This window comes from Lithobates pipiens, unplaced genomic scaffold, assembly GCF_037356315.1.
Source record: "Lithobates pipiens isolate NorthernLeopardFrog02 unplaced genomic scaffold, aLitPip1_a1.2 Scaffold_13, whole genome shotgun sequence".
Classification (NCBI taxonomy): domain Eukaryota; kingdom Metazoa; phylum Chordata; class Amphibia; order Anura; family Ranidae; genus Lithobates; species Lithobates pipiens.
This window is the reverse complement of record NW_027507718.1, coordinates 510,483,652-510,498,061: the sequence shown is the minus strand read 5'-3', so window position 1 is coordinate 510,498,061 and position 14,410 is coordinate 510,483,652. Positions and strand designations below refer to the sequence as shown.

Here is a 14,410-nt window from a genome sequence, read left to right as displayed (position 1 = left end):
CGCTGTCTCCTATGGCAACAAATTCTCACAGTATCCTACTGTAGATCTTCCAGTTTAACTCGCAGTAACCCACTGTAGATCTTCCAGCTTACCTCACATTATCCCACTGTAGAACCTTAAGCTCAGATCACCATCTTTCAGTAGATTTCTTGGACTCTCAGCTACCCACTGGATTCCAGAGCTTCACCCACAGCTAACCGCTGTACTTTATGTTCAAGCTTAATTACAGCTAACCGTCGTACTCCTAGATGAGTCTCTACTGAAGTTTTTCCACTTACTTCACCATCCCCGGCTAGTGAAGTTTCTGCTGTTGTACTCCTTCAGAACTTCATCCCTTCCAAACTTCCCTCCGGTAACAGGAGTGGTCGTCCCTTTGTGACAACTGCTTCTCCTTTACCTCTGACCAAGAACAGACTCCCTTCAGGCCGAGCCTCTAACACATGCAGTTCCGCCCCAGGCTTTGGGCTTAACCTTGGCTGCTCCTCCTTTGTGGAACCCTGAACTGCTGGTTAGGCCTCTAGTGGATCTAGCAGGCAGCATGCCTCCTGGATAGGCCTCAGGCTTCAGGCCTAGCAACCAGGAGCTTCTCAACACTAACCCATCCAGGCCACAGACTCGGGTGGGAAGTACCCCCGATCACCTGTCTCCCCCCAAATAAATAGCATATCCCAGAATACACAGTGGCTAAAGAAACTCCTGCTGAGTGGCTGAGACAACCTAGTTACCTATTACCCGAATTTATGGTAATCCATCATTCTAATGCCAAAAGCAACAGTGCTACCTATTGGCAAAAGAGAGAGACTACACCAAACTCAGACTTAGGACAGGAATCAGTGGATCAACCTACCAATTAGCCAGGCTAGTTACCACCTAGCACAACTAGATTTATTAGCAGCCAGGGTGCTACATTATAAAAGCCATTTAAGTCTGGTTTACGTTTTTTTCTACAGTGATCTCTCTTTTAATGCAATTAATAATTATAACAGTCCATATAGTCAGGTGACTTACATTTTACGTTCAGTGTAACTGGGGGAGAGGAATCACTTCCTTTGTCATTTTGCACCTTGCAGTAATAGTCACCAGAGTCACTGCTGGCAACTTCATTGAACACCAGAGTCCTAACTGAACCTTCCTTGATCAAGATGTTGTTCTTGTACCAGCTGTATTGGATCTCATCAGGTCTCACCCCAAGAACACCACATGTCAGTGTCAAAGGAGTCCCTTCATTGACATCAGGGGATGGGTCCACCTTCATCCTTGCAGCTGCAAAATCAGGAGAAAAGGGGCTCATGAAGAAAATTTATTGCAAATAGCTTCACTGAGCAGGTGTAAAATGGCCTCCTACCATAACTCAATAATACTTTTACAAAGACAACAACACTTTTTACAAGAGAAAATAAATAAAAATAAATAGACCACCAATTTATGAGTTCTCTGCACATGTTCTACACACCAAGGAAGGACAGCAGTAGCAGTTGTCCATACCTTGCAAAGTACAAAAACACACAAAATCACATTGGGAAAAAAATCAAAAAAAAAAATACAATTTAAAAAGCCTTTACTTTGTCTTTTCAGTTAAGTTTCAAGTGTGTTTTTATTCAACCACAACTTAATGTGAGTATACAATTTTAAATGACCTCTTAATTTGGGATGAGTGGTTTGCTTTAGGTGACATTCACTTTGTTGCAAAATTATTGATTTTGACATTCTTAATTCTGCTCATTGAGCTGCTCTGATGAAATCTACTTGGAAAGGAAAACGATTATTTTATAACTTTTTATTAATATACTGTAATGGGTATTTTTAGTGTAAGAAGGGTAGCTTAGTTTATTGCATATATTAATACTTTAATATTTTTAATTTGTACTTTTGAGGCATTTGATTATTTGTAAACTTTGCCTTAACCTTTTCTTACTTAATTTTTTTTTTTTGGGGGGGCTTTTTTTTTTCCTGTGATAAAAAATACAAATAATGAGGTTAGTAAGGGTCCTTTTTTGACATACTGTAGAGCAGAGCCATGACATTTAAAATGAGAATCAGTAACCCTCAGGAGATATTTAAATCCTATATCGCCCTAAAAAAACACAAAAACACCACAGTGGAGTGTGGAAGGAAACCCAAAACTCTAGTACTGCTTGACCATTTGAACCATTTATTAAGATATTTTGAAACTTACCAACTTTTCTGAAATGTGGTCCACCAGCAGAACACAACTTGTGGCTTTAAAATCCTTTTTTACCATATTGGATAATCACGATCTAAAGTCTGCTCATTTTGAGCATGGCTCCAGGTAGCCGGGACCAGCGAAGGAGGCATCGCTGGCCCCATCACCTGGTATGGACTTAAAGGGGAATCCCTACACCGAAAAAACGGCGTGGAGGTCCCCCCGGTCCATATCAGATCCTTATCTGAGCACGCTACCTGGCCGGCTAGTAAAGGGCGTGGGGACACAACACACAAGATTTAAAAATAATTTATTGCACTGCTCCGGGGGTCTTCCGTCTTGGGGGGTTTTCTCGTCGGACTCCTCCGCTATCTTCTGCTAGCTCTTTTACTAGCACAGGAGCCCGGCTCCGCCCTCTTCTTCTGACTTCGGGGGTCTTGTGCCCCTCTTCGGTTCTTCTTGCCGGGCCACCGCGCCTTCTTCTACATTGTACCCCATACTCATTCACATAGGGTGGGGGGCCGGGATCCAGGGGCCCCCTTATTAAAGGGGGTTCCCGGATTCCCATAAGCCCCCCGGCCACAGACCCCGAAAACCAACGGCCAGGGTTGTTGGGAAGAGGCCCTTGTCCTCATCAACATGGGGACAAGGTGCTTTGGGGTGAGGGCACGCGTCCTGGTACGGCTCGGGGGGGGGGGGTGGGGGCGCTCGCTCGTCCCCACCCCCTTTCCTGGCCGGCCGGGTGGCGTGCTCGGATAAGGATCTGATATGGACCTGGGGGGGGACCCCCACGCCGTTTTTTCGGCGTAGGGATTCCCCTTTAAGTCCATACCAGGTGACGGGGCCAGCGATGCTTCCTTCGCTGGTCCCGGCTACCTGGAGCCGTGCTCAAAATGAATGGACTTTACTCCATGTGTGTGGGCGAGTCCATTCATTTCAAAAGTACGGCAGATTAAGTCTGCCGTACCTAGTCCGCTGCAAAAGTACCGTGTGTGGGCAGGTAGCTCGTTTGGAAAGTCCAGTGGACAGTCCGGCGGTTTGTTCGCCAGACTAAGTCCGCCGTGTGTACGCGGCATAAGGCTTAATTGCTAGATGTAGCTGCCTGCACAATGAATACTGCCACCCAGGGAGTCATTCCAATATTAAAAAACAAATATGTGCAGCGCTACTAGTAAATCCATAATGAAGTGCTAAATATAGGTGCTTACTTGGTGATATAAATGTTACAAATTAATTTTCGTGGCACAGTGGTGTAGGGGTTAGCACTCTCACCTAGCAGTAAAAAGGGTCGTTGGTTCGAATCCCAACCATGACACTACCTGCATGGAGTTTGCATGTTCTCCCTGTGCTTGTGCGGGTTTCCTCTGGGTACTCCGGTTTCCTCCCACACTCCAAAGACATGCAGGTAGGTTAATTGGCTTCTGTCCAAAATTGGCGCTAGTATATGAATGGGGACCTTGGATTGTGCGCTCCTTGAGGGCAGGGACTGATGTGAGTGTGCAATGTACAGGGATAGGGAGAATTGTAGACACTCACTCAGGTTGAACTGGATGGACTGGTATCTTTATTCAACCTTACTAACTATGTAACTATGTAAACAATTCATAAAAATAAAGTGCAATAAATATTCCAATAAATAACCAATTCATATTATGAAAGTACACCTTGTGTCAATTCATAAATATATCATCAATTGCTAGTGTTCAAAAAAAAATCTAAATAAGTCCATGTACAGTATCTCACAAAAGTGAGTACACCCCTCACATTTTTGTAAATATTTTATTATAGCTTTTCATGTGACAACAATGAAGAAATTACACTATGCTACAATGTAAAGTAGTGAGTGTACAGCTTGTATAACAGTGTAAATTTGCTTTCCCCTCAAAATAACTCAACACACAGCCATTAATGTCTAAACCACTGGCAACAAAAGTGAGTACACCCCTAAGTGAAAATGTCCAAATTGGGCCCAATAAGCCATTTTCCCTCCCCGGTATTATGTGACTCGTTAGTGTTACAAGGTCTGAGATGTGAATGGGGAACAGGTGTGTTAAATTTGCTTTTCTGGTGGTGTACACAATACATACAGTGCACCCATAGTTGTTATTACACTTCTGTTGGTGTACACAGTACTGTGCACCCATAGTGCAGTTGCTACCACTTTTCTGGCGGTGTACACAGTACACAATACATACAGTCCACCCATACTTGCTATTAGACTTCTGGTGGTGTGCACAATACTGTTCACCCCTAGTGCAGTTTCTACTTTGCTGGTGGTGTACACAATACATACAGTGCACCCATAGTTGTTATTACACTTCTGTTGGTGTACACAGTACCGTGCACCCATAGTGTAGTTGCTACTACTTTTCCAGTGGTCTACACAGTACACAATACAGTGTAGTGTGGTTTTACTAAACAAAATTTACAGCCTGTCTGGAAGGCCACCAAGGAGAGGCAGGTGCTCACCGGCCACTAAAAGAAGGCAAGCAGGCTCTGTGTCTACAGTCGTCAGTGCTGGTTGTGGACATGGTGCATCCTCAGTACGTGGCCATGGGGCACGCTTGTCCTTTTTTTCTTCAGCTGGCCATGTTATTGAGCCACAACATGCAGAAGAGTTGGTGGAATGGATGACAAAACCGTCCTCATCCTACTCATCTTCTGTCACCCAGGCTTGGAGTAGTTTGCATGTGGAAGGCAATATCTTCGCCTTGTTGGACAGGGTGGTCAGCAGTAAAGTGCATATTACCGCTGACTCATGGTCCAGCAGGCATGGACAGGGACGCTACCTTTCTTTCACGGTGCACTCTGTAACTCTGCTGGCAGCTGAGAAGGATGCAGGACAGGGTTCTGTATGGTTGGAGCTTGTTCCGCCACTACGGCTCTAAAATGCTAGTAGTGCTGATTCTGTCACAGCTCTCTCCTCCACCCCTCCTCTTCTTCTTACTCTATGGCCTCTTCCTCTGCAGGTTTGTCCTCTGAACCAGCGGTGCTCCGTAGGCATTCAAGGGGCTACGCAAGCACTCAGGCAAAATGATGCCATGTGGTGCTTGAGTTGGTCTGCTTAGGGGACAGGAGCCACACTGGGGCAGAGATTCTGGCAGCTCTGCAGGGGCAGGTTCAGAGGTGGTTGACGCCACGCCAGCTTCAGCCAGGAATGGTTGTATGTGACAATGGCACCAACCTCCTCTCCGCCCTTCGACAGGGCCACTTGACCCATGTTCCCTGTTCTCAGGCTCACTTCCTGACTTTGGTGGTGCAGTGGTTCTTGAGCAGGTACCCGGGCTTACAGGATCTCCTGAGGCAGGCCAGGAAAGTCTGTGGTCATTTCCACCGGTCATATAATGCCAGTGCTCTGCTGGCTGACATTCAAAAATAATGCAACCTGCCCAAGAACTGCCTCATTTGTGACATGCCCACCAGGTGGAACTCAATGTTGGCAATGCTGCAGCGGTTGCACACACAGCAGAGGGCCATCAACGAGTACCTGTGTTAGTATGGCACCAGGACAGGGTCAGGGGAGCTTGGCTTTTTTTCGCCATGCCAGTGGCTACTGATCAAAGATGTATGCACTGTCCCCTCATATTTGAGGAGGCCATGAGGTTGATGAGCAGTGACAGTGCATGCATCAGTGCTAATGACCCTCTTGTCTTCCTGTTGGAGCACATGCTTTGTGGAATAATAGACAGGGCACTTAAGGCAGAACAGCAGGAGGAAGAGGAGGACTGCCTTACTTCTCAAGGCCCCCTTTATCCAGATAGTATTCCTGCGGGCCTGCCGATCACACAGGAAGAAGAAGAGGAGGAGGAAGATTGTGTCAGCATGGAGGTGGAGGATAAAACTCAGCATCAGCAGCAGTCTTCAGGGGATCATTTTCAGTCCCCAGAAACCCATGGAGTTGTACGTGGCTGGGAGGAGGTGGTTGGGATCATGTGATCCTTAGTGACCCAGAGGACTCAGGATCGAATGCCTCTGCAACCTTACGTTGCATGGCCTCCCTAATCCTGCAAAGCCTGTGAAAGGACCCTAGGATTCGTTGTATCAAAGAGAGGGATCATTACTGGCTGGCAACCCTTCTTAATCCATGTTACAAGGGTAAGGTTGCAGAACTTATCTAGCCTTCGCAGAGGGACCAGAGGATGAAACATCTTTGGGAAGCCTTGCAGAAAGGTTTTTGCAATGCGTTTCCAGAGCCTGGGAGGTTACTATTTCCTGGTGTCTTGGACGTGTTGCTGAGGCTTTGTTCAGTCACAGAAAGAGTGGTGGAGAAGGTGGCCGGCTGACCGATGCCTTCAGACAATTCTTCAGTCCTCAGTGCCAAGGTCTGATCGGTTCCAGCAACCATCGCCAGCATCTGAATTACATGGTTCAGAAATATCTAGGGGCAAGATCAGACTTGGAAACCTTTCCACCAGAACAACCACTGGGTTACTGAGTCTTGAGGATGGACCACTGGCCAGAGCAATATGCAATTGAGCTACTGGCCTGTCCTGCATCCAGCGTTCTTTCTGAATGCACGTTCAGTGCTGCTGGAGGCTTTGTAACCAATCACAGAGTGCGCCTGTCCACAGACTCTGTTGATTGGCTTACATAAAAATGAATCAGTTTTGGATCACCAGCTACCATGCACCTGATGCTGATGTAACCGATTGTTTTTTCTATGGATGTGGGATCCCTTGAAGACTGCATATGCTGAGTGACTATCCTATTCCTCCTCAATCTTCATGATGAGATATTCTAAGAATATTTTTGGTCCAGGGCACCACCACCACTGCCTAAAGCCCAGTTTTTCTGTCCCTGTTTAACAGGGGTGTGTAATTACATTTTTTGATCAAATATTTAACAGCAGGGCTCATTCCTGCGCTTAACAAGAGTATCTGTGAGGCTTTACAGTGTTGTGCCACCACCACCTCCCCCTAAGGCCCCATTTTTCTGCCCCTGTTTAACAGGGACGCGCAATTACAATTTTGATCTAATATTTCACAGCGGGGCCCGTTCCTGCACTCAACAAGAGTATCTGTATGGCTTTATAGTGTTGTGCCACCACCACCACCACCGCCTAAGGCCCAATTTTTCTGCCCCTGTTTAACAGGGGCATGTAATTACAGTTCTTGATTAGAGTTGAGCGGACACCTGGATGTTCGGGTTCGACGGGTTCGGCCGCACTTTGCAAAAAAGTTTGAGTTCGAGACCCGAACTTGACCCAAACTTGACCCTGAACCTGAACCCCATTAAAGTCAATGGGGACCCGAACTTTTGAGGACTAAAATGGCTCTAAAATAGTAATGGAAAGGGCTAGAGGCTGCAAAATGTTAAGAGCACGGCAAGTGCTCTGCAAACAAATGTGGATAGGCAAATAACTTGAAATAACATAAAATACATAAAAATAATAATCTTGACCTAGGAGGACGGAGGTTGAGGTCGTGGTTGAGGTGGTGGTGGATGTGACGATGTAGGTGGAAGCGGCGGTGGAAGAGGACGAGGTAGCCAACACTGGTTTTTGTTTTTCATATTTTTTTTTTTAATTAGGGTACACCCCAAAAGAGTGAGAAAGATCAAAAATACAACAATGACTGGGTAGGTCCAGTATACATGTCTATTCTGCACAAGGTACGGACAAGTCCTGTGGGATCTATGCCTGGTTCATTTTAATGAACATGAGCTTGTCCACATTGGCTCTGGACAAGCGACTGCACTTGTCTGTGATAACGCCCCCTGCCGTGCTAAATACATGGTCAGATAATACACTGGCTGCAGGACAGGCCAGCACCTCCAAGGCGTAAAGGGCAAGCTCAGGCCATATGCCCAATTTGGAGACCCAGAAGTTGAAGGGGGCAGACCCGTCATTCAGTACATGTAGGCATGTGCACACATACTGCTCCACCATGTTGGTGAAATACTGCCTCCTGCTAAGATGTTCCATATTAGCTGGTGGGGCTGGTTGTTGTGGCGTGCTGACAAAGCTTTTCCACATTCCAACCATGCTAACACTCCCTTCTGAGGTGCTGGCGGTGCCCCGGCTGCGTTGACGACCGCTTCCTCCTCCTCTGCCTTTGCCTTGTGCTTCCACTGTGCCCCTGCTGTCAGGTTGGAATGCCACCAGCAGCGCGTCTACCAGCGTGCGCTTGTACTCACGCATCTTACGATCACGCTCCAATTGTCCTTGTAATGGGGATCCAGCAGCGTGGCCACCCAGTAATCAGAACCAGTTAGAATGTGGGCAACTCTGCGGTCATTGCAGACACACTGCAGCATGTAATCGCTCATGTGTGCTAGGCTGCCCAGAGGCAACGAAAATCTGTCCTCTGTGGGAGGTGTATCGTCTGTGTCCTCTGTATCCTCCCAGTCACATTTTTTTTTTGCCCTAAATTATTCTTTTTTGAATAGCAGAATAAAACAACAGTATCTAAAGTGTGTATCTCACATGTACAGATATGCAGGAAACACCGCAAAATATATTTTTTGCCCTAAATGGGTGTTTTTAGAATAGCAGAAGTGTGTATCTCACACGTACAGATATGCAGAAAACGTTGCCAAATTTTTTCTTTTTTTGCCCTAAATTACTTTTTTTTTGAATAGCAGAATAAAACAACAGTATCTAAAGTGTGTATTTCACTAAATACAGATATGCAGGAAATGTAACAAAATATCATTTTTTTTGCCCTAAATGGGTGTTTTTAGAATAGCAGAATAGACCAACAGTATCTAAAGGGTGTATCTCACAGTAACATATGCAGTGCTGGTGCACTGAGCTTACATAAAATGCCCACCAACGCCAACCTAACCAACAGATGGATAAAAGTTATCTTTTCTCTGGCACTGGGCTCAGGGCAGTGTAAAAAGAATGTGCACTGCACCCACACAACTAAATCAAGGTAGATCGCTGAGTGATTTGATTTCTGAATCAGGACTCCTATCTAATTCTCTCCCTCAAAGCAGCAGCAGCAACCTTTCCCTACACTATCTAAAGCAGAGTGACATGCTGTTCTATGTGCCTCTAGCTTATATAGAGGCTGGGTCACATGCTGCACTGGCCAATCACAGCCATGCCATTAGTAGGCATGGCTGTGATGGCTTCTAAGGTACACGAGTTACACGAATGTTGATTGGCTGCCCTGCAACTTTTTAAAATGTGCCATTACATTGCCAAACACCGAACTAAATTGTTAAGGTCCAGGTTCGGATCCGGGTACCAAAAACCTGAAAGTTCGGGTTCACTCAACCCTAATGATAACTAAAGATTTATATAGGGGAATAAGGACCTCCTTCCGCTGTTGGCTCATTTTCCAATCATTTGAAATAAGTACCCCAATTTTTTATTTATTTTTTTACTTTAGTTTCGCATAGTATGGAAAAAGGTTAAGACCCCAGTTGGTTTCAGAAAACAAGTATCAATTAACATCTTTTTAAATAAAATCAAGTTTCGGAAACAAACAAGAATATTGCTTTTTGACCACCCTTAATTTTGAAGTCAAATTTGGATTTAGTTTTTGGATTTAGTTTTTGGATTTAGTTTTAGTCATAGTCTTTTGACTAAAATGTAATTTTAGTTTTAGTCCTATTTTAGTCATCTGAATTGAAACTGAATTTCATTTTGGAAAACTGTGATGAAAATATTTGTTGTTGACGAAATTAACACTGGTCAGTTTATTAGGAATAGGCTATGAATTATTACTATCCTCTAGGAACATTGGTAAAGGTAAAAATAATGGTAAGTTAAGCTTTAAATTGGGAGCACAGTTTGCTTTATTGCACCAGATAAAGGAGAAAAAAGAGAGAGAGGGGCACCTCTGGGTGCAGATTTTTCAAAAGGTTTTATTTTCAGTGTAAAAACATAAAATTTTGCACTCACATTTAGTAGGCAAAAAGTAAGCATTAAACACAGAGGGTCATCTGGTGTATCTGATTATGGGACGTCAGCCAGTGATCCGGTCCACATCTGTCATCTCGTTGTTCCTGTTCCTCTTGGCTTGGGAGGCAGAGATGACCAGGGCGCGGGGCTGTGACGTCAGCGCCCTGGTCATCTCTGCCTCCCAAGCCTCGTTCTGAAGACCGCACATCTCGTGTCCACCATAAGCCGACTGCTTCATAAAAAACACCTGTAGTGGACCTCATGTGAGAGGAACAGGAACAACGAGATGACAGATGTGGACCGGATCACTGGCTGACGTCCCATAATCAGATACACCAGATGACCCTCTGTGTTTAATGCTTACTTTTTGCCTACTAAATGTGAGTGCAAAATTTTATGTTTTTACACTGAAAATAAAACCTTTTGAAAAATCTGCACCCAGAGGCGCCCCTCTCTCTCTTTTTTCTCCTTTATCTGCAGCAATCCAGGAGCTTGAGTTTCAGCTCTTTTAAGGTGGCAGCCCTGCATGCGGATCCATCCCCCCTCTCCATCCCTCTCCCCCCCCCCCCCCCCCTCCTCAGGAACAAAAGAACATTTAATTTTCCTTTTTTGGACTTGACAAAGTAGTGCATTCCCTGCACTCACTATCATATGTAATTTTATAGACTTTTTTTAAGTGGGAACCTAATATCTTTGATTTGCGCCAAATACTTGTCTTATGCTTTATTGCACCACTTGTGTCCAACCTTTATCTTGTCAACCAAATAGCAGAGAGAGATACACCAGCACTGCATATGTTAATGTGACATACACACTTTAGATACTCTTCTTCTTTTCTGCTATTCAAAAAAATAATAATTTAGGGGGAAAAAAAATTGTTGGTGCGTTTTCTGCATATCTGTACGTGTGAGATACACCCTTTAGATACTGTTGCTCTATTCTGCTATTCTAAAAACACCCATTTAAGGCAAAAAAAAATATTTTGCAGTGTTTGCTGCATATCTGTACGTGTGAGATACACACTTTAGATACTGTTGTTTTATTCTGCTATTCAAAGAAAAATAATTTAGGGCAAAAAATATATTTTTGGTGCGTTTTCTGCATATCTGTACCTGTGAGATACACCCTTTAGATACTGTTGCTCTATTCTGCTATTAAAAAAAAACATTTAGGGGAAAAATCTTAAATTGCGGCCTGGTCTGTATCTGTATGTGTGAGGTACAACCTTTAGATACTGTTGCTCTATTCTGGTATTTAAAAAAAAATACATTTAGGTGAAAAATCTTAAATTGCGGCCTAGTCTGTATCTGTACGTGTGGGATACACCCTTTAGATACCGTTGTTCTATTCTGCTATTCTAAAAACACCCATTTAGGGCAAAAAAATAATTTTGCAGCGTGCCATTGCTTTAGTTTGCTTCAGTCCGCATGTGCCGATGAAATCAGGACATGCAAATACAGGGGATATCTCCTAAACCTTTCAGGTTTAGGAGATATCCAGAGTAGCTAGAGGTAAGCCTATTATAGGTAAGCCTGTAGCAAAAAGTATATTGTAATGGTTTACAACCACTTTAAGCTGTATTTTGAGCTACATACATACCAGGGGCAAACATGTAGCAAGAACAGAACAGCGCCACTGCTGTGTCTCAGCCAATCAGGAGGAGTGTCCCGGAAGGCTTATGCCCTGTACACACGACCGGACTTTCCAGTAGACTAGGGTCCGGCAAGGGCCTCTTTCCAAAAGCACCCACCCCCCCATGTTGAGGGCATGTGACCTGGTACGGCTCAGGGGGGTTGGGGCGCTCGCTCGTCCCCACCCCCTTTCCTGACCGACCGGGCTTCCCCTTAAAATCCATACCAGACCAAAGGGTCTTGGAGGGGCATTCGTGCTCGCTGTGATAGGAAAATGTGTTTTTATATTGCACCCAGCGCGAGATGTGTACCCTGTCACCGAGAACCAGCGTGATAGGATCGCGCTGGAAAAATTCTCACGAGCAGGTGCTGTAGCTTCCCGCTTGTCGTATTTGCTCCGTCGGACCAGCATACAGACGAACGGGTTTCCTGCTAGGAACTAAGTCCGGTGGAGTGCCGGCGGGAAAATTGAAAACATGTTCTATTTCTAAAGTCCGTCGGATTTTTGGCATGCACAGGTCTGATTTAGCCCACATACGATCGGAATGCCCGACAGGTCCGTTCCGTCTGAGCTTTGCTGTCAAAAAGTCCGGTCATGTATACGCGTAATTAGACATTTGTGGACATCGCTGGAGAGAGATGGGGCTCAGATAAGTAATTAGGAGGTGCTGGGGAGGCTGCCACACACAGAAGGTTTTTTATCTCAATGCATAGAATGCTTTAAGATAAAAAGCCTTCTGCCTTTACAACTAGAAATTGAGGATTCTGTTGTTGTGATCATGAATTGACAGATTACAAAATACTGCAAAATTTGATAACATGGTGAGAAAATTAAATTACATAAATGGAACAATACTGAACTAAAAAAAGTATGTTTTTTTTCTTTGTTGGCACATAATGCACAAAAATAACATTGGTGTGTATCTTAGGCTTTTGTGAATTGATGTAAAATTATGCAGATGAATGCAGGAAAACTTTGCAATATAACCTCAGTATCTGTTTTTTTATAATAACTGGATACTAATCTGTGGCATTTCCTCAAATTCACAAAAGCAGCAAAAGAAGAAAGATTTGAGTAAGGGAATTACCACACTGTCAAAGTTCATTTGCAGTCTATTAAACATGACATCTATTATATTGTTAATAAAACAAGATTTATATTGTGGAGTTTTTTTGGGTTTTTTTCATTTTCAGAAAACTGAAACAATAATTGAATGCAATTACAAATTGAAAGTTTTATGATACAAATAGCTTGTGGGAAATCCACAATTTTTGAGTGTTTACCAAACAATAGTTAAGAGTAAATCTTTCAATGGGAACTGTTTCAATACCAACTGTCTTTTTCTCTCACTTCCCGTTATGCTGAAATAAGTGGAAAGGGTATTTAACCCTTCCCCTTTCTATCCAAACTAAGAAAAAAGTTTTAGCAAAAGACATCTTTTGACTTTTTAAGCATGTCTTTGCCTACCAAGATAAATCTAATTCCATTCTAGAGAGGACATTAAGGACTTGTCCATTTGAGCAGGATTTACTTACCGAAGACAATCAGCTGCATCTCGGAATACCCAATTCCAATGGCGTTCTGAGCTTCACATCGATATTCTCCATGGTCGGTCTTGGAAATGCTATTAAAAGTCAACGAAGGCTCCTGGGAAAACTGCTGGCCATCCTTGAACCATGTGTATGTAGTGACTTCTGGGTTGCTGCTGTTCACATGACAGGTCAGGTTTACAGAATCTCCCATTTTAATATTATTCCCTGATGAATTGAGGAGGATGCTCACTCTGGGAGAATCTTAAAAATAAGAAACGGCAAGCGGTTATAAATGCATTGCAATCTGAGAACACTCATTGACAATAATTACAGAACCATTCTGATGATACTGTTGACTGCCAATTGAACAGCCGTTCTTTGGCAGAAGATCATCTATAGATGCTTTGAATGATATGGCTTTTGAAGATGAAGTCTGTTAAGCTTGTAAGCAGGGGCTAGTACCCGTTTTAGGGAACCCCTCCCCTGCGTGGATATGGTGAGTTGGGCTTGCTTAGTCTCCTATAATTTAGGGTTGGAAGAGCCTTGGTTAGAGGGTGATGGGAAAAGGCTACACCTACTATACTGCCATATAAGCTTGTAGACTTAGGAAGTGAACCCTTTGGGGTAAGCCTGGCTCAAGCTCCATTGGAGAACCCACCTGTGGTAACCTAGGTGAGGACAATTGAAGAGTTAGGTGGCCATCCAATATTAATGTTAGACTGTGCAGAGTGTTTTATGTCAGGGCTAAAGTGGTGGAGGGGAAGAGTGTGTTGGCCAAGAACTGTACATTATGTTTCTGCTACAGTTAAAAATTAAAAGGCTGAACAGGTGGACATTCCTTATTTCTGAAGTTGGACCTTGGGCCAGGAGAATGTGAATGATCACAGATGGTGGAGTTTCTCCAAGTTATAGGTGCGTGTGTGCCCTTTCTTATTCCTAGGCAGGAGGATGGTCGGTGGGAGGGGCCCTTGGCCAGCATGGTTGTTGCTGGTGGCAAATTAGGACCCTGCTTTGGGCTTTTTTCAACTGGACAAACCTTTTGCCTTTCTAGCTTTTAGTTTTAGGGCTAAGCATCAGAAATAATTAAGTGTATATTTTACGATAATACATAGGGTTATTTCTTTAAAAGTAATTGACTATACTCTACATATAACTAGCATAAGTAGCATAAGCCAACCAGTTGTGCTGCATGGACATGTGCTAACAAGAGATCAAGATCCATGAGAGAAA

At 44.0% G+C, this 14,410-nt stretch overlaps 1 protein-coding gene across 1 annotated transcript in view; it reads right to left on the bottom strand.

The window, feature by feature from the left end:
* The window catches only part of SIGLEC1 (sialic acid binding Ig like lectin 1), a 118,372-nt gene that overhangs the window by 76,589 nt on the left and 27,373 nt on the right, over positions 1–14,410 (bottom strand). The window contains exons 5-6 of the mRNA XM_077478050.1: positions 13,184–13,441; positions 1,009–1,263 (exon numbers count right to left, since the gene is read on the bottom strand). Of these exons, the coding sequence (XP_077334176.1) occupies positions 1,009–1,263; positions 13,184–13,441 (513 nt within the window). The remainder of the gene's footprint in view (positions 1–1,008; positions 1,264–13,183; positions 13,442–14,410) is intronic.